Raw genomic sequence first — 21,194 nt, 5'->3', positions numbered from 1 at the left:
ATCCCTAGTTCTCGCGTCTAAGTAGTGGCATTCCATTCATGAGATCATATATATACATGTTAATAATTCCAGAAAATGCTTTTCTTGTTATAACATATGTGAGTGTTCGTCTATATGTTTACATCAATCTTCTCACATATACCTAGTGTAGGGAGTGTAGTAAGAAAATCTGAGTGAAAATTGAGAGTACATCTAGTAAGGAATTAAGAGAATTCTCTAAGGCATGTTACTACATTCAAAATGTTGTTGTAATTGATTAGATGCGAGCTAGTGAATGGTGATTATGATTAAGTATGCTCAAGGGTAAGGATTGCTTAAATCTATGTGAGTAGTGATCTTTGACATGTTATGTTCATTGGAAATCCCTGAGGCGAACGTTGGAAGGTTTAGATTGTTTGTTTTGTTACTTTTATTTGTTTGTTTTGCTTGAGGACTGGCAAAAGATAAGTGTGAGGGAATTTGATAGGAGCATATTTAGGCGACTTAGCTAGGTTATTCTTGTGCATTTGTGCTATTATTTCCTAGTTAATATCGTATTACAACTCAATTTCGTGTGTTTGTAGGTCCTATGGGTCAAAGTACCAAGAAAGTGCATTTTGATGCATTTTGGAGCAGTTTTGGGCACTATGTGGATAGCTTGTATATGGGCCAACATGCATGGACGAATTTGGAGTTCAAGAGGCTAGAAATATGATGAGAAGAGGAAGGAACTAAGCTCAAGACAAAGTGGATAAGGAAGTAGCTCAAAAGAGGAAACCCTATCCAAAACTTTATCTAAAACCTTATCCAACATTATCGAAAACCTTATCTCATCTTATCCTATCCTAACCTTATCATGTCTTAATCCTAGCTGCAAGTGGACCTAAAAACATGATTTCTAGAAGCCTTATCTAACCCTAAAAGGGTGCCACACCCTTCTCCCTTTTATCTCTTCTAGAAAACCCAAAATCAGCCACAAAACACCTAGTTTCTAGAAGGCCCAATTTTGGACGAATTTCCTAAACCTTTTTCCTCTTGGATTCTGATTTGTTAGGCCTCATTCCTTGGCCCAATTTTGGCGCGTATGCACTGATTATAGGAAGAGAAATGCCACCACGAGGAAGGACCACTTCCCATTGCCGTTCCTAGATCAAATGCTTGAAAGGTTAGCGGGTCATTCATTTTATTGTTTTCTTGATGGATATTCTGGTTATAATCAAATTGTTATTGCCCCGGATGATCAAGAAAATACCACTTGTACATGCCCCTTTGGTACATTTGCTTATCGTCGTATGCCATTTGGTTTATGTAATGCACCTGCCACATTTCAAAGATGCATGATGAGCATATTTTCAGATTATGTTGAGAAAATTATTGAGGTTTTTATGGATGATTTCAGTGTTTTTGGTAATTCATTTGATGGTTGTTTGAATAATCTTAGTTTGATTTTGAACCGTTGTGTTGAAACAAACCTTGTGCTTAATTGGGAAAAATGTCACTTCATGGTTAAGCAAGGTATTGTTCTAGGACATATTATCTCTGAAAAAGGCATTGAAGTAGATAAATCTAAGGTAGACCTTGTTCGTCACTTACCCTCTCCAACTTCGGTTAGAGAGGTTCGTTCGTTTCTTGGTCATGGAGGTTTTTATAGGCGGTTCATAAAGGATTTCTCCAAGATTGCGCAGCCACTATGCCGATTGCTTCAAAAAGAGGTGGTTTTCGAGTTCAACGAGGCGTGTGAGAAAGCATTCAACCATCTCAAGGACCTCCTCACCACGGCACCAATCATCACTCCACCAGATTGGTCCATTCCCTTTGAGTTGATGTGTGATGCATCGGATTACGCCCTTGGAGCTGTTTTGGGCCAAAGGAAAAACAAACAGCCACATGTTACGCACTTTAAATGATGCTCAATTGAATTATTCTACAATCGAAAAAGAACTTTTGGCGGTTGTATTTGCATTAGATAAGTTTAGATCATATCTCATAGGTACTAAAGTAATTGTTTTCACTAACCATGCAGCCTTGAAGTATCTTCTCACCAAAAAGGAGGCCAAACCAAGGCTCATTCGTTGGATGCTCCTACTTCAAGAATTCGACATTGAAATTAGGGACAAGAAGGGATGTGAAAACGTGGTGGCTGACCACCTAAGTCGAATGGTGCGTGAAAAAGAGGACCTTCCCATTTTAGAAACGTTTCCGGATGAACAACTTCTGTCCGTTGAGGTAAGTACCCCTTGGTATGCCGATTTGGTTAATTTTTTGGTGTCTAAGCAAGTTCCTAACACTTTAAGCAAGGCTCAACGTGATAAATTAAAAAAGGATGCACGTTTTTATGTTTGGGACGACCCTTATTTGTGGAAAATATGCCCGAATCAGATTGTGCGTCGTTGTGTTCATGAATCTGAATTTAATTCCATTTTGAGTTTTTGCCATACATATGCATATGGTGGACACTTTGGCACACAACGCACAGCGTTTAAGGTTCTTGAAAGTGGTTTTTATTGGCCTACATTGTTTAGAGATGCTAGGGCTTTTTGCTTAACATGTGATTGATGTCAAAAGACCGGAAGTTTAGGCCAAAGAGACCAAATGCTGCAAACCCCAATCCTTGTTGTTGAAATCTTTGATGTTTGGGGTATTGATTTTATGGGTTCATTCCCTATGTCTTTTGGTTTTACTTACATTTTACTTGCCGTTGATTATGTGTCAAAGTGGGTGGAAGCTAAAGCCACCCGAACTAACGATTCTAGAGTTGTTGCAGATTTTGTAAAATCTAACATTTTCTCTAGATTTGGGATGCCTCGAGTGCTCATAAGCGATGGTGGGTCACATTTTTGCAACCGCACCATTGCGGCGTTGCTCAAGAAGTACAAAGTGATGCATAAGGTCTCCACACCTTATCACCCCCAAACAAGTGGCCAAGCCGAGGTTTCAAATCGAGAAATCAAGCAAATCCTGGAAAAGACCGTTGGGCCGAATAGAAAAGATTGGAGCTTGCGTTTGGAGGATGCACTGTGGACCTATCGAACGGCTTACAAAACGCCCTTTGGTATGTCCACATTTCGGCTAGTCTATGGCAAGCCGTGCCATCTCCCCGTGGAGCTTGAACACAAGGCACATTGGGCGGTCAAAACCTTCAATATGGATGTGGACACGGCTGGAAACCATAGGAAGCTACAATTGAGCGAGCTTGAAGAGATTAGGCATGAGGCGTATGAGAATGCCTGGATTTACAAGGAGAAGACCAAGGCCGTGAAGGGAAAATATGAGATTTATGTGGGATTTCTAGTGACTAGCATGCATATACAATTCAAAATTTATATACGAAAGCAACGGAAGCATGTCATACATTTTATCAAAGCTATAGTCATGCAAATCCCCTTCAAGATGCATAGGTTTATATAAGATGCATCAAAAACAATTTATTGAAGAACAAAGTTTAGGAGTAGTTTTGTACCTCTTGATCTAGATCTAAGACCAAGGATTGACCACCTCCAAGCTCTTTGCTCCTTGAACTCCTTGAGCCTAGCCTCCCTCCTTGCCTCCTCCACTTTGTTGAGAATGAGTGCTCCTAGGTCCTCTTCAAGTTTCCAAAGATATGAAAACCTCTAAAGATCCTCACCCACTTTGTAATGAGAAAGATGAAGGAATTAACCAAAGGGTGATAAGATGATTAGCTAGTTCATCCCCTTGGTGGCCGGCCTTTGAAGATTAGAGAGAGAATGGTTTTTCTTTTGTGTATTCTCAATCACCTAACACACTCACACACACTTTCATTATATTATGTCCCTTTTATTTCTTAAAGAAACAAATCAACAATTGACTTACTTTCTCTCCCTTCTCATATGGCCGGCCTATTGTGTTTAATTTGGGCTTTGGGCTTTTAATTATTTCAAGTCATCCAATGCTTGAATAAAAGCCCAATGGGTTTTGGCCCAATGGGCCCGATTAAACCCGAACGTTTCTTTAAGCCCAAAACGATCTTTATCGCTTTTATGATTTCTTTAGACTTTCTAAATTAATCAAAACACTTAATTAATCCAATTAATTATTTCCTTCATCCATTAGTTACTCACTACAAGAGTGTATCGGTGAACAATCTTTTAGGTTCTAATTAGCAAGGCAGTGAGGTGATTGGCACCAATCCAATTGATTATCCAATCACTTAGTGATTTAAAACTTACTTTTAATTCACCTTCCTTTTAATGACTACATTTAATCATCTAGAAGAACTCACAAGCCATGAGTGACATCTAATCATATATCATGGCTACCCAAGCTAATGTAGAAGTTATTCGGAGAACCTATTCAGTTGGAATTACAATGTAATTCGATCCTTCTCTAAAACAATACTCTCAATCACATTACTAGGGTATGGATTTATAATGTCAAACCCCTAATGTGATTATTCCTTCTTATACGATTCATTTGAGACGTATAGGAACGCTTTCCTTTATTACGCTCGATACTTCGGCCGAAGATTCCCGAATCATATCTTAGAGTATTCATCCTCTCTTATCGAAGATTAGAGATTCCTTGTTGCGCATTCACTTGCCTTCATGGCTAAGTGGCTTAACCCCAACGATGCCTTGGACACTCTCGAATGGAATGACTTTAACATAATCAAAGATTAAGTACTTAACCACAAGACAACGAGATGCCTCAGGTCAAAGGATTACTTACATTATTCCAACCATTAGAGTTACTTGCTTGACATGTGAGTAGACCTCCATGCAAGTACTCTCGTTCGATTGTGTTCAGTGAACTCATTCCCTTAATGAGCACCTACATGCTTGTCTTAGTGTCGCTACACGAATGGGATGAGACTTTCCATCCTTCCAATTGAAGCGGACATAGTATGTACCAGTCTATGGATTGTCAGTATCCCTCCGACAATCCTTATGACCAGGAACCTTTTTGGACATGATGGTTATGAGAAGAAGGTCTCTGTAATCTAACATCATTAGGTTACTTCTTCCATCGATCCATTGTCCATGGATTCACTATTTAGGACATATTTCGTTCATTGAGATAGTCCCAATTAGTATCTTTGCCTTCCGATGTATAAGAGTCATATATACATCAATTCATTGTCCTGAAAGGTTTCTTCCAAAGATTGACTTTCAGGGCATATTTCCAACAATCTCCCACTTGCACTAAAGTCAATCACTAGTGTATCTTATACATCCAACAATCTCCTTCTCTTATGCTCGTAGGTTAACTTGGTTATGTATTTAATCGCCTTTTAATTTAAAAGGGATTTACTTATCAAATGTTTCTAAAACATTTTGATGATGTCTCTTTCTTGTGTTCGAATACTTTGATGAGACCTTGATTCCATGGCTTGAGCTATCGCCCCATTACGTCGTAGTATCCTACTAACGACCTTATGGTTTGGATTCAATCATTGGTTCTAAAAGAACCCCTTCCATTCAAAACACCTTTTGAAGCAGTTTCTAAAACAATATATCGATATATATATTTCGTTTGTATACTTTATACAAACTTTGCTCCAACCTTGAGACCATTGTAGTACGATACTAACAATACATTCATATGATTAGTACTTCATCCATTATGAAGTTCCATTTGTTAAAATGGGTTATTTTCACTTTGGTTCGTAACCTAAGTGAATGCACGCTTCCAAAGTCCCACTTTGATGTTCCTTTCTAAAAGGCAATAATACTCTATCAGTTGCTTTGGTTCTGATCCTGGGATATAGTAATATCTTAAAGTGATAACCCATGGTCTTTCACTTTTGGATATCTACTCACAAGTCCATACATGTGTCCCTTTTGTGATTTTATGACACATATGAAAATGATTTTCTATCATATAAGAAAATTTTATGATTTGAACCATGAGGTGACGGATTTGAATTGTCTTGTTGTTAAACTATATGTTGTGACTCATTTTGAAACTATTCCCTTTTGTTTCATCAACTTGTCCATATGCTTTGTTATTAGCTTGTTCTCATAAAAGAGAATGATGGACAACTTCCAACATATAACCATTTTATGCTAGGTTGACGAAACCAACATTCAAAGACTATTCTTTAGAATGTTACACAACATAGATTTTTAACGTTTTGAAGAGCTTGAGTCTTTTAACAATTTAAAATTTCAAACTCTTAATAATAGTCAAATACTATTATTATTTAGACAACTATAAACCAATCATATTCAAGTTTATATTCATTTTAACACCTCCCACTATTTCTTATGACTTTAATGAGAAATGATTTCATACATTCAAAAAAATGTATAAACGTGGAATGTACGAGTAGAGGACATTGTGTAGTAGCTTTAAAACCTTTCAAGCTCATCTGTTTCAACCTTCATTAAGTTGATGCCTTGTTATTAAGTGATTAAAATCTTTAAACCTTTTATAGATTTAGACACTTCTTTCTTGGTTTTAATCACTAACACACTTAACATTTTAAAACAATTTTAAGAATGCCCAATTAGTTGTTCAAAACTACTAATTGAATCAAGAGTGACCTTGATTATTGTGTTTTAAGTGATAACCCTAGAAAACGTTTTTCTTATTACTTATATCATTATAATGTGATATAAATCTTGTATCTCAACTAGGATACAACAAGACAATATTCAATTCATAACACTACTTTAAGGAAATAATATATTAGAAGGCATTCATCACATTACATTAATATGATAACACAAACATTCACAATGTTTAACTTAAAAGGAATTAGCTCTAAACATTTAGAGACTTATTTAAGTACCTTCAAACATTTAGGCATTAATAGTGGTCTTCCATCATATGAAGCCACATAATAAGTTCTTAACATAATAAGAAAGTTTAAAGACAATCTTTAAATGCCTAAACAAACTTCCCAAGTAGTAAGCAAAATCATGGTGACCGAACCCTTCTTCACTCTTTTATTTGCTTGTTCCTCTTCTACTTAGCTCCTCCACCTATATACATTTATACAAGTGATTAGCACTTTATATCAAATATAAATATTTAGAAGATCTAACAATTAGAATTGAAGATGAGAACATAAACCATACCTTGTGGCTTGTCCTTAAGAGTTGCAAGGTAAAACTTGCAATTCCTCCTCCAATGCCCCTCCTTTCCACAGTGGTGGCAAGTCCCCTTGGGCTCCATTTCCTTTTTCTTTTTCTTCACTCCTCCTTTTGGCTTAGGAGTGGGAGACTTTATCTCCTTCCCCTTTCCTTTGCCATACGGCTTAGGATTGGAAGAGGATGGCTTGTTGTAGGCTACTGCAACAGTCCCTACAACGTTCTCTTTCATAGTCTTCTCAGCAGTTACTAACATGTTTAGTAACTCAGAGAGAGTACTATCTATTTTATTCATATTGTAGTTCATTACGAACTGTGAGAATGAATCAGAAAGAGAAGCCAATATAAAGTCCTGGGCCAATTCCCCGTCAAGTGGAGTACCTAGGTTCTCCAGTTGTTCAATGAATCCTATCATCTTCAGTGCATGTAGATGCACTGGAGCCCCTTTGACCATCTTGGTCTTCACAAGTTCACAAACAGTGTTAAAGCGACGGTTGCGCGTCCCTTCACCATATAACTCCGTAAGATGGAGTATTATGGAAAATGCACTGTCCATGCCCTCGTGCTGTCTCTGTAGCTCCTCATTCATGGAGGCCAACAGATAGCACTTGGCTTGTGTATCATCCTCAACGTGCTTGTCATACTTAGCACGTTCATCCTCTGTGGCCTCAGGGCCAAGAGGTATGTCAGGAAGAGGCTTATCAAGTACGTAAATAATCTTCTCCAACGTTAGGAGAATCTTGACATTACGATACCATGATGGGAAATTGTGCCCCTCTAGGCAATGTTTGTCGAGTATTTTCGCGAATGTGCTTCCAACCATATCTAAATACATAAACAATAAAATAAATTAGTTTGATTGTTGTTTAAGTCACACGATTCGGGTCTTTAAACCGAATGACACCACCCACCATTTTTGGCAAATTCCATATCCCTCAAGATGGAATCCGGGAGATTTCAAAGAAAGCTCCTAGCAGGTTATAGGAGGCTCACTATTACCAAGCCCACCTCACGATGATACGATGTTGGCTAGCAAAAATAATAATGAGAGGGTACACTTACCCATTTACAACTCTTGTAATTACCCATCTAGTTTGGCCTCTAGAGAATGTTGCCTCACGATGATACGATGTTGGCATTATTGCACTTAGTTAAGTTATTCCCACCATGCTTAGTTCATGTAGGGGTTCAAGAATAACCTCACGATGATACGATGTTGGCTATCCTCGTTGCCTACACTTACCTCATCATATGTTCATGGACTCCTCCTGAGTGTAAGCATGCACTTTGTACTCCCCCATGATAGGGTGAAGCCGGTGTACAAGTCACAAACGATTGGAGCCCACCACGGTGGAAGGCCTACGAAGAAATGTTCAAAAACATCTCTCGTTTATCAACTTAATATTCGTTTGTTGAGGGATTTTAAGGTCTCATCAATTTTATTTATTTAAACATATTCAAATAAATTGTCCTATTACAACTACTAGTCCAAAGTTAATGAAATTAGTAGCATATGATATCCCCACTATTCGTTTTCATAAAACAAATCAATATCAAAACATTTTTCAAAATATTGGAGATATATATAACTACTAATTGAAATCATTATAGTTTAGTAGCGTATGATACTCCCACTATTTGTTTTGAGAAAAACAAATCAATATCAAAAACGAATTTTTCAAATATTGGAAGTAACTACTACTACTACGGGTTTTGCAATCCTTTGAAATTGGACTTTATAGTTATCTTAGGCTCTTGGATGACCATGGACTTATTGGGTTATTGCAACAACGAGCCAACATTGTTGAATAAGATCTCGGGGAGGTTGTGTCAATTTAATTACGTGCTTTTCAATCCAATTAAAACATTTTCATTGAGCCATTAGAAATGAAAGACAATCATTCATTGCTTATTAGGGCGTTGGACCCATTTAATCTTGAATCTCATGTCAAAACCCTCTTTTAGTTATGTCTCCTTACCAATAGTTAAAGAAACTCTAGTCTAGCACTAGAGGGAATCAACTAACTAAAAGAGATTAAGAAGTAATAAGAATTACAAACCGATTTGTACAAATTCCTACAAATTACATATACTAAGAGGGAGAGATAGATTAATGTCGAAACGTGACAAGGTCCAATTGAAACAGTAATTAAAACACATTCCCAAGGTTCAAACAATTTGATTTTAGCGCCTTATCTCATAGCTCAATTATCGTTTAAGGCATAAGTCCATAGTCACCCATTTACTAATTACTCAATCATATTAAATAATCAAATGGAATGCAACATATAAACAATTAGATTTAGTGCATATGGGCATAATTCAATGATGAGTTTAAACATTAAATAAAATTAAAATCAAACATTTCAATTTTTAAATAGTAGGGGTCTAAATGCAAATATGAAAAAGTTAGGGGTCAAACCATAAATACTAAAAGTAATACCAAACTTTTCATGATTACAAAAGGACCCTCAAGTGGGTAAACCATTGAGGATGGCCGGCCATATTAAGGGGAAGGTGGGTAGGTCTCACCCACCTTGCATTATTTCAACTTAAAGAAGAAAAAATCTTGTTTGCCACTTAGTTTTGTTTTAAGGACTTTAAGAAAAAGAATGATTGAAATATATATCTAGACAATTCTAGGTATTAATTTAAATTTTGGTGTAGGCTATGGATGGTATGTACATCATCCATAACCACAAAACAATGCATGTAAAACCATTTTCACCAAAAACCAAACCATGAACACCAAGAACAAAACCATGAACATATTTTCAAGATTTGTATGTTCTTGGTGATTTTTCAAACCCAAAAAACAAAAGTGACAAGATCACTACTTTCTAGCTTCAAAGTGTGTGTGTGAGGTTCAAAACAAAACACAAACACTAACAAAAAATCCCCATTTAGCCGAACCCCCTTTGAAGAATAAAACCCCAAAAATTTTTGTTTCTAAACCCTCTTTTCATTCATGCATCCAAAACATTTTTGCATACATATCTTTCTCAACTATTGATACACCTTTTCAACATTTGAAAAAGACAAAAGATAAACATATTTTGAATGAAAAACAATTTAAACTCAAACTTCATTCATGCATCAAAAACACTTTTCTTGCATATCCTTTTTCAACTTTTGATTTACAATTTTCAACAATTTGAAAAAACAAAAGATAAACATATTTTGAATGAAGCAATAATATGACATACATAAAATTAAAACCCATATGCATAAAATCTAAAAGGACACATCATACATAAACCTTTGGCTCTGATACCACTTGAAGGGAAAATATGAGATTTATGTGGGATTTCTAGTGACTAGCATGCATATACAATTCAAAATTTATATACGAAAGCAACGGAAGCATGTCATACATTTTATCAAAGCTATAGTCATGCAAATCCCCTTCAAGATGCATAGGTTTATATAAGATGCATCAAAAACAATTTATTGAAGAACAAAGTTTAGGAGTAGTTTTGTACCTCTTGATCTAGATCTAAGACCAAGGATTGACCACCTCCAAGCTCTTTGCTCCTTGAACTCCTTGAGCCTAGCCTCCCTCCTTGCCTCCTCCACTTTGTTGAGAATGAGTGCTCCTAGGTCCTCTTCAAGTTTCCAAAGATATGAAAACCTCTAAAGATCCTCACCCACTTTGTAATGAGAAAGATGAAGGAATTAACCAAAGGGTGATAAGATGATTAGCTAGTTCATCCCCTTGGTGGCCGGCCTTTGAAGATTAGAGAGAGAATGGTTTTTCTTTTGTGTATTCTCAATCACCTAACACACTCACACACACTTTCATTATATTATGTCCCTTTTATTTCTTAAAGAAACAAATCAACAATTGACTTACTTTCTCTCCCTTCTCATATGGCCGGCCTATTGTGTTTAATTTGGGCTTTGGGCTTTTAATTATTTCAAGTCATCCAATGCTTGAATAAAAGCCCAATGGGTTTTGGCCCAATGGGCCCGATTAAACCCGAACGTTTCTTTAAGCCCAAAACGATCTTTATCGCTTTTATGATTTCTTTAGACTTTCTAAATTAATCAAAACACTTAATTAATCCAATTAATTATTTCCTTCATCCATTAGTTACTCACTACAAGAGTGTATCGGTGAACAATCTTTTAGGTTCTAATTAGCAAGGCAGTGAGGTGATTGGCACCAATCCAATTGATTATCCAATCACTTAGTGATTTAAAACTTACTTTTAATTCACCTTCCTTTTAATGACTACATTTAATCATCTAGAAGAACTCACAAGCCATGAGTGACATCTAATCATATATCATGGCTACCCAAGCTAATGTAGAAGTTATTCGGAGAACCTATTCAGTTGGAATTACAATGTAATTCGATCCTTCTCTAAAACAATACTCTCAATCACATTACTAGGGTATGGATTTATAATGTCAAACCCCTAATGTGATTATTCCTTCTTATACGATTCATTTGAGACGTATAGGAACGCTTTCCTTTATTACGCTCGATACTTCGGCCGAAGATTCCCGAATCATATCTTAGAGTATTCATCCTCTCTTATCGAAGATTAGAGATTCCTTGTTGCGCATTCACTTGCCTTCATGGCTAAGTGGCTTAACCCCAACGATGCCTTGGACACTCTCGAATGGAATGACTTTAACATAATCAAAGATTAAGTACTTAACCACAAGACAACGAGATGCCTCAGGTCAAAGGATTACTTACATTATTCCAACCATTAGAGTTACTTGCTTGACATGTGAGTAGACCTCCATGCAAGTACTCTCGTTCGATTGTGTTCAGTGAACTCATTCCCTTAATGAGCACCTACATGCTTGTCTTAGTGTCGCTACACGAATGGGATGAGACTTTCCATCCTTCCAATTGAAGCGGACATAGTATGTACCAGTCTATGGATTGTCAGTATCCCTCCGACAATCCTTATGACCAGGAACCTTTTTGGACATGATGGTTATGAGAAGAAGGTCTCTGTAATCTAACATCATTAGGTTACTTCTTCCATCGATCCATTGTCCATGGATTCACTATTTAGGACATATTTCGTTCATTGAGATAGTCCCAATTAGTATCTTTGCCTTCCGATGTATAAGAGTCATATATACATCAATTCATTGTCCTGAAAGGTTTCTTCCAAAGATTGACTTTCAGGGCATATTTCCAACAGGCCGTCCATGACAAGATGATTAGAGGCAAAACCTTCTCAATCGGGCAGAAAGTGTTGTTATTCAATTCCCGTCTTCGATTATTCCCCGGTAAGTTACGTTCTAAGTGGGCTGGTCCATTTGTTATCACTAATGTTTTTGTGCATGGTGCAGTCCAAATACAAAGTTTGAAAACTGGACAAGAATTCAAGGTGAATGGCCATAGGTTGAAACCCTACAACGAGAACTTTGTTGAGCATGTTGTGGAGGAGATCCCATTGCATGCCGTGGGCTCTAATGGGGAATGAGCATAACGTCGTCCGACTGCAAGACGTTAAAGCAAGCGCTTCGTGGGAGGCAACCCATGCAATCACCAAGGAGAAGATGGAATTTACACTCCATAACCAGATTTGCGTTCCTAACCTCTTCTCTTTGTTATTTACATTCTGCCTTGCTTAGTATGTTTAGTTGCTGTTTGTGTGTTTACTTTTGTTTGGTGTGATTTTAGGCTTAAAACATTGAGGACAATGTTTGATTCAAGTGTGGGGGGGGGTAACTAAATGTGTTGATGCAAATTCGTGGGATTTTATCACCCATAACTTCCAATGTTGTTCCTTGCTGTTTTTAAGTGTTTTTAAGCTATTTTAGAGTGTTTTAGTGTGTGTTGACTTAAAAATCCGAAAAACCCATAAAAATTTGAAAAATTGTGTTGAAAAACCCAAAAAGAGTTGTTTTTGTGTGTTTGTTTGTGTCGTAGGTTACCTTCCAACACAATGATGAGGATTTGGTTTTTAATTGCATGATGGTTAAAGAAAGTTACAAACATGGATGGACGTTTGATATACTCTTTGGTTTATGCTTAGTTGTAGTTATAGTTTACGAATTCACATGTAATCACAAAGAAAAAAATTAGTTTTTGTAACATGCTTGAAGGAATGAACTCAAATTAACGCTACATCCCTGTGAGACTTGAGCCTAAACGTTATTTGGAGAGTAATAATCTGTGCATCATTGTTTTCTAAAGTCATTGCATGATCTCATTATTCTTTGCTTGGTTACTACTTAGAAGGCGTGTCATCACTTAGTTCCAAATGCTAGAACTCATGCCCATTTCATTCAAAGCATGTCATTGATTTACATAACACGTATTCAAGATGAAGTTGTGTAGTGACCACCATCAAAGCCAAATAAGCCGTATGCCTTTCACTCATTTTGTGTTTAAGTTTAACCCCATTGAGCCTTGTTAGCCCATGTTCTTTGTTAACCCATATTATCCTCGCCTAGCCTAGATTAGGACCATCCTTACCCTTGTTCTTGAAGCATAGTAAGCATGACTAAAAGTGACTTCCTTTTTATCAATGTGTTGCAGAAAATAAGTGTGGGGGAAGAATGATGGATGTGAGTTTATGTGCCATAGGCACGGTTAAAAAAAAAAAAAAAAAAAAAAAAAAAAAAAAAAAAAAAAGGAAGAAAAGAAGAAAGAAAGAAAAGAAAAGAAAAAAAAAATGAAAAAACAGTTGAAAAGAGTTCCAAAGTATTGGTTGTTGAAGTAAGGGCCCAAAACAATGAATTAGGCCCTAAGAGTTGTTGAATTTCCCCCTTATGTCTAAAAGTTGATTTCTGCATGCCAAGTGAATTCTAAGTCTTAATTTCATTACTTTGCTCGCTATTGCTTAAAGAACTTTTGTTTATCCCTACCTTTCCTTGTTAGCCAATACCCCAAGCCCCATTACAACCCTTGACTTCTATCTTGAGTGTTGTGCATTTCAATTTGTGGAGTTTGAATTTGGTATGAGCATATGGTGTCACTGGTTCTCGCATCTAAGTAGTAGCATTCCATTCATGAGATCATATCTAAACACGTTTAATTACTCCAGAAATTGCTTTCTTTGTTATAACATATGTGAGTACTAGTCTTTCATGTTTACATCAATCTTCTCACATATAACTAGTGTAGGGTGTGTAGTCAGAAAATCTGAGTGAAAATTGAGTGCATAACTAGTGAGGAATTGAGGGAATTCTCTAAGGCATGTTACTACATTCAAAATGTGTTTTAATTGATTAAATGCGAACTAGTGAATGGTGACTATGATTAAGTATGTGCTTGAGGGGAAGGAAGACTAAAAGCTATGTGAGTAATGATCTTTGACATGTCATGTTTCATTGGAAATCCCTGAGGCAAACGTTGGAAGGTTTAGGTTTTATTTTGTTTGTTTTGCTTCATCTTATTTTCTTTAGTTGTTTTGTTTTGCTCGAGGACTAGCAAAAGCTAAGTGTGGGGGAATTTGATAGGAGCATATTCATGCAACTTAATTAGCTTGTTCTCATGCATTTATGTTGTGTTTCCTTAGTTATTTTAGTGTTTAAGGTCACTTTTGTGTATTTTCAGATTATAAGGCCAAAGTGTGCAAGAAGATGCAAATTGGAGCCTTTTGGAGCAAAAGAGGAATAAATGAGTTGAAGACTTGAAGAAACGATGAATTCCTACTCCAACGATGAATTCCTACCAAAACGAGGATTCCTACTCAAACAAGGTTTCCTACTTGAAGTAGGAAAGTTAACCCTAGGTTTCCCGTTGGTAACCTTTCCTAATCTTAAACGTCCGTATTTTCTAGCCACTTTGAAGGCCTTGTAGGCACTTTAGGACACAAAACGAAGGCCCTAGGGCCCTTAAAACCCTTTGCCGTGCCCAATCCCTTTCTTTCCTTCCCTTGCCGTGCAAGGGGGGGTATTTAGGTCCAATGTCATGCACTTAAACCCTATTTCCCTCTCCTAACCTAAACCCTAGCCGCACCTTGCAGCCATCCCCTTTAATTTCTGATTTAATTCCCTAATTCTAGCAGCTTTTAATTTAATTTTAGTTAATAAAAATAAGCTAGGGTTTTATTTTTCTAAACCCTATATAAACTAAAGCTTGCCGCACCCTAGTTTCTCTTCCAATCATTCACTCTTTTCATCTTGCAGCCACCCTTCCATATTCTCCCTTGAATCCTTAGCCTCCCATTAATCCATCATCCATATCAGCCGCAAATTCCATCCCTTTTCTCTCATCATTCAGCCACCATAAACCTAATTCCCCCTAAGCCGCACCTATTTCTTTCACCCTAGAGCCTTTTCATTCATTCACTCTTCATCATTCACCCTATTCAACCTAAGCCGCAGCCACCATCCCATTATTCTTCTCTGCCGCAGCCTTCCCCCTCCATTCCAGCAACCTCCCATCCTTGCCGCAGCTTCCCATACATCACCCACACCATTCCCAACCTCCATACACCTTCCCACTTCCTTGCCGCACCACCACACCTCCCTAAATCCATCCCCAACCCAAAATAACATCCAAAAACTCCCTAAACCATCTCTGCCGCAGCAAGGAGAAGAAGAAAGAGGAGCTTAGACGCAGAGAAATTCAAGTGGATTCGTTGGGCGTTCTAGGTGTAATCAATCTTTTGTTCTTTATGTTTAATTTCAATTTTGTTTCTCTTTCTGTGAACATGAGAGGCTAAATCCCTAGTTAGCTAGGGGGTGATTCGAAACCGTGTTTATGCTTGCAATATGAATTGATTACCTTTGGTTGGAATTTCATGAGTTGTGGATTCAATTTGTTTAACTGCTTGATTGATAACTTATTTGTGTATGTTTATTGAGAGTGCACGCTTAATTTTCATGCATGAATATGATGCTAGAATATAAGTGAGTTTCACCTAATAGTTACAAACTTATATTCACAAGTAGTGGAGGTTGCTTATAAACAATCGCGTTAAACGAATTCTTGGCACTAGTTTCATGCTCATTATAGTAACTAATGCCTCGTCAACACTTATAGTTTTCATGTTGCTTAATGATCTTTGAATGTATCTTTATTGTGCTTTTCACGTAAAGGACTTTTGGAGAATGTTTTGAATTGCGTATGCGCTGCCCCATCCAATTCATTAACTTAAGGAGAACTTGAAGGTTAATTTAAGCGAACCTAATTAACCCGGGGTGTTGAGTTTCATGATTCATCGAAAGACCAACTGAAAATCATCTTGTATGCAAGTGTAACATGTGTGGAGAAGAACCTTCTAGCTAGCATTCATCCATATTTTCATCAAATTCATATTTAAAATCTGTTTGAATTACATTCTGTGCATTTTATTTAATTTCGTCAAAAACTCAATCCCCCTTTACCTTAGTGTCCAATTTAGTTAGAAAGTGTCTTAGTTTGTGTTTCTAAGTGTTTTGATTCAATTTATTACCCAAATTCGTCCAAAGTAGTCAAAGTGCTCAAAACTGCCCAGATTGTGTTTTTAAGGCAGTTTTGAGTGTTTTGGTGCTGTTTTGAGTCTTTTGGTTTGTTTTAGTGTTTTAAGTGTTTAGTTTTGTATTCTTTAAGTCTAGTTTAGTGTTTTAACCTTTGTTTTACGTTTTTGAGTCAGTTTTCAAGTGATGTAGCAATCCCTCCTAATCCCCGGTTAAGAACGATCCCTACTTATACATATACTACAATTGTCAAAAGAGGGTTTCAATTTGTGTGCTTATTTAGTTCGCATCAAATTTTTGGCGCCGTTGCCGGGGATTAGCAACTTTGCTAATCCCTTGGATTGTTTACTTTCTGTTTATTTGTTTATTTTGTTAAAGTTTCTGACCTTGTTTTGTTTTCTTGTTTTAGGTACTAGTGTATGACTCGGAGTTCTCAACCGATTCGTGAGGATATCTTGGACTTTGACAGCGATTTTGAGAGGACTTTGAGACGAAAGAAGAAGCAACACGAATCAAATCCACCAAGCCCAGAACCTGACCTTGAAGAACAAGTCCTAGAAGAGGAAGAAGAGGCCACGGCAGGGATATTTGAAGAGGCCACGGCAAGGGTATTTGAAGAACCACAAGGCATGGCCGTGGACAACCGGACACTCAAGGAGCTTTCTGCTTCGGGATTGGATAATGCCGCACCTTTGTGTATCCAATATCCCCCATCGGCCGAAGGTAAGACCGAGGAGTTTGAGTTGAAGTCAAGTTTGCTTCACCACATTCCGAAATACCATGGGTTGTCCATGGAGGATCCGAACAAGCATCTGAAGGAATTCGAGGTGGTGTGTTCAAGTATGACTCCCGTCAACGTCGATGGAAGTATTTTGAAGATGAAGGCTTTTCCATTCTCTTTAATGGACAAAGCCAACGATTGGTTGTAGGAATTAGCTCCCGGAACCGTCACTTCATGGGAGAGTATGAAGAGGGCATTTTTGGAGAAGTTTTTCCCAACTTCTCGAATCATCCTTTTACGTAAAAGGATAAGTGGAATTCAGCAAGATGAAGGTGAGTCTTTTCCTACGTATTATGAACGTTTTAAATCCCTTGTTACTTCTACGAGGGGCTCCTACCAATTGAACGTCAAATGCTCGATGCCTCGGCGGGTGGAGCATTAGTGGACAAGACGCCCATGGCTGCCAAGGTCTTGATTGCTAATCGAGCATTGAACGCTCAACAATACGAAGGAGTAGGCCAAAGAGGACCCCCACGGCAACACGTGCATGAGGTAAGTTCCACACCCGACATTCATTCCCAATTAGCTAATCTTACTTCCATTGTGTCTCAGATGGCCGAAGGAATGAGGATGCAAGGACCAATTGTATGCGGAGTGTGTTCTATCCAAGGACATGCTTCTGATAAGTGCCCACAACTCATTGAAAATGGTGGATGGGAAAGCGCAAATGCAATTGGATTCCAAGGCCAAAACCAACCAAGGAACGATCCGTATTCTAACACCTATAATCCAGGTTGGAGAGACCACCCAAACTTCAAATGGAGGGAGCCCCAACAACCACCACAACAAGGAGGCTTTAGGCAACAACCCCCGGGCTTCTACAACAAGCCATACGCACCCACACAAGCACCTCCACAATCTGCCCAAACAAGTTAAGGTAACACTTTAAACAATGATACACTTCTTAAGTTACTAACTAATTTGTCTCAGGGGCAAGAAAATCAAGCCAAAGCCATGCAAAACCAAGATAAGAGGGTGGAGCAATTGGAGAAACAAATTGGGCAGATTGCAGATTTTGTAGGGAAGTTTCGTGAGCAAGGCCAACTTCCTAGTTCTACCATTCCAAACCCCAAGGGAGGCTTCGAAAGTGCAAAGGCCATACTCTTGAGAAGTGGAAAAGAAGTCGGGGCAGGTCCTACACCATCACCATCAGGTCTTCACGAGGACGAAAAACTGAGAATTGAAGAGGAGGAAATAGGCCAACCCACGGCAAAGGTGGAAACCCCTTTGCCGCAAGCTTTGAGTGACCCCAAAGTGTCCAATTCGGCCAAAAAGGGTAAGAATGTGTCAAATTCGGTTCCTACTAATGTTTTTCCTTCGAATGTGCCTTTTCCTAGTAGGTTCATTCTAACAAAGAAAGAAGAAGCCGAGAAGGACATCCTTGAGACATTTCAGAAAGTTCAAGTAAACATACCCCTTTTGGATGCAATCAAGCAAGTCCCGAGGTACGCCAAGTTTCTAAAGGAGCTTTGCACCACTAGGAAGAGGATGTCGACCAAAGAAGTGGTAAAGGTAGGTGAAAATGTCTCCGCCATCTTGCAACGCAAACTACCCCCCAAATGCAAAGATCCGGGTAGTTTTACCATTCCTTGTGTGATAGGTAATACTCGTTTTGAATCTGTCATGTTAGACCTAGGTGCTTCTATAAATGTCATGCCATATTCAATTTATGCATCTATGAACCTAGGAGTATTGAAAAATGATGGTGTAATTATACAATTGGCCGATAGATCTAATGCTTATCCAAAGGGAGTTTTGGAAGATGTGTTAGTGCAGGTAAATCATTTAATCTTTCCGGCAGATTTCTATGTGCTCGAGATGGATGAATCTGACCATGCCCCTTCGTTGCCAATCTTACTTGGCCGGCCATTTATAAAGACGGCTCGGTGATAGGAGCATATTTATGCTACTTAGTTATGATGTTTCCTTGCACTTAATGAGTTAATTACTATATATTTCAGTCTTTTAAAGTATTTTCGTATGTTTTTAGGTCCTAATGGCAAAGGGAGCAATAAAGTGCATTTTGAGGCTATTTGGAGCATTTTTGGGCATGGATTGGATAGCTTAACCATGGAGCAAAGAGGATGGACGAAATTGAAGACTAGAAGAGCTAGGAAAGGCTACAAATCTGGTGGAAGAAGCTCTAATGCAATGAGGATAAGGAAGAAGCAAGAAACAAGGAACCTTATCCAACCTTATCCAACCTTATCTTATCCTATTCTAGAAACCTTATCCTATCCTATCTCTAACATTATCCTATTCTATCCTATCCAAATCAGGTGGGGACTTAAACCTAGCTAATTAGGGGGAATCAATTACACATTTAAACACCTATTTCAGTTTCTAGAAGACTTATCCACTCAATTGCCGCAAGAACTCCATTCCTTGTAGGTTTAGGACTCACAATCCTTTTCCTACTCTTATATCACATGTCCTAGGCCCTTTAGGAGTAGGAATCTGCCTTAAACACAGTTTCTAGAACACCTTATCCTATCCCTACATGTGTGCCGCACCTAGCCTTCTAGAATCCCTAAATCTTAGCCGAACTCCCTATTCCAATTCCCATTTGATTTCTGCCTTGAATTAACCCTTTTTCAATGGGATTGTGCAATCCTTTTCCTTCACTAAGTGTGCCAAACTAGCCTATATAAACAACCTTGCCGTGCCATTTAATCACACCACCCCTTCACACAACATTCATTCATCCATTGAGAGAACCAACCTTTGCCGTGACCTTACAACCACCCATCCATCATTCCCCTACTTCCACACCTCCATCCCAACCTCCATACACCACCATTAACCCTTGCCGCACCACCATACATACCTAAATCCATCCAAAACCCAGAAAATCATCCACAAACCCACCATAGACCTTGTGCCGTGACTTAGCAAGGAAGAGGAGAAGGAAGACCAAGCCTTGGGCGTTTGTGCATTCAAGTTGGAGTGTTGGACGTTTCTAGGTGCAATCTATCTTTTATTTTCAATGTTTAATTCTATGTTGCTTTGTTTTGTCATGAACATGAGAGGCTAAACTCGTTTTAGCCTAGGGATGCTTTGAAACCATGATTGCATTTATAATATGAGTTGATTAAGTCCAGTTGTGATTTCATAAATTGTGAACGCAATTTACTTAACCGTTTGATGGATAACTTATTCTTGTATGTTTATTAGGGAGGCCTACTTAATTTGCATGCTTGAATTTGGGGCTAGAATATAAGGGTGTTTCACATAATCGTTACAAACTTATGTTCACAAGTAGTTAAGGTTGTTTTCACAATCATGTTAAGTAAATTCCTAGCATGAGTATCATGATGTCATAGTTACAAGTGCTTTGTCAATACTTATGATTTCCATTGAACGTAATGATCTTTGACCGTATCTCTATTATGATGTCATGTAGGGGACGTTTTGAAGAATGCTTTGGGTTGTCGTATGATGTCATCCAATCCACTAACTTAAGGGAAATCTGAGGGTTAATTAGTGATGTCACGGTTAATCTGGGGTCTTGAGGTTCATGGTTTATCGAAAAAGCAACTTGAAATCAATTTATGTTAGAAAGTATCATGTGTGGAGAAGTATCCGTTGGCTATCCCATCATCCATTAGTTTTTCTCAAATTCGTCCAAAATCTGTTTTAAAGTTTTAAGTTACTTGTTTTCTTTTAAATTCATCCAAAATCAAAACCCCTTTTCTTACTTGTTCCAAATCTGTCCAAAAGAGTCTTTTTGAGTCTTTAGAGTCAAAACTAAGTGTATTTTCGTCCAAACTAAGTCCTAGAGTCTAAATTGAGTCTTTTTGGTTGTTTTGAGTTGTTTTGAGTCTTTAAAGTTTGTTTTGAGTCATATAAGTTAGTAAGAGTCTTGTGAGTCCATTTAAAGTGTTTTAAAACATATTTTTACATCTTTGAGTCAAGTTTCATTAGATTAGCAATCCCTCCTAATCCCCGACCTAGAACGATCCCTACTTATATCTATACTACAATTGTCAAAAAGAGGG

The 21,194-nt window shown here is 37.8% G+C and overlaps 1 protein-coding gene across 1 annotated transcript in view; it reads right to left on the bottom strand.

Moving 5' to 3' along the window:
• LOC103943722 overlaps positions 1–10,546 on the bottom strand; it is a 31,650-nt gene extending 21,104 nt beyond the window's left edge. The window contains exons 1-2 of the mRNA XM_048591696.1: positions 10,514–10,546; positions 7,468–7,856 (exon numbers count right to left, since the gene is read on the bottom strand). Of these exons, the coding sequence (XP_048447653.1) occupies positions 7,468–7,854 (387 nt within the window). The 5' untranslated portion in view covers positions 7,855–7,856; positions 10,514–10,546. The remainder of the gene's footprint in view (positions 1–7,467; positions 7,857–10,513) is intronic.
• Between the last annotated feature and the right edge of the window lie 10,648 nt (positions 10,547–21,194).

The sequence above is a fragment of a genome, unplaced genomic scaffold, assembly GCF_019419815.1.
Source record: "Pyrus x bretschneideri cultivar Hongxiangsu unplaced genomic scaffold, Pyrus_bretschneideri_v1 Contig35, whole genome shotgun sequence".
NCBI classification, from domain to species: Eukaryota; Viridiplantae; Streptophyta; class Magnoliopsida; order Rosales; family Rosaceae; genus Pyrus; species Pyrus x bretschneideri.
The sequence above is the reverse complement of the archived record's forward strand: the minus strand, read 5'-3'. Positions and strand labels throughout refer to the sequence as shown.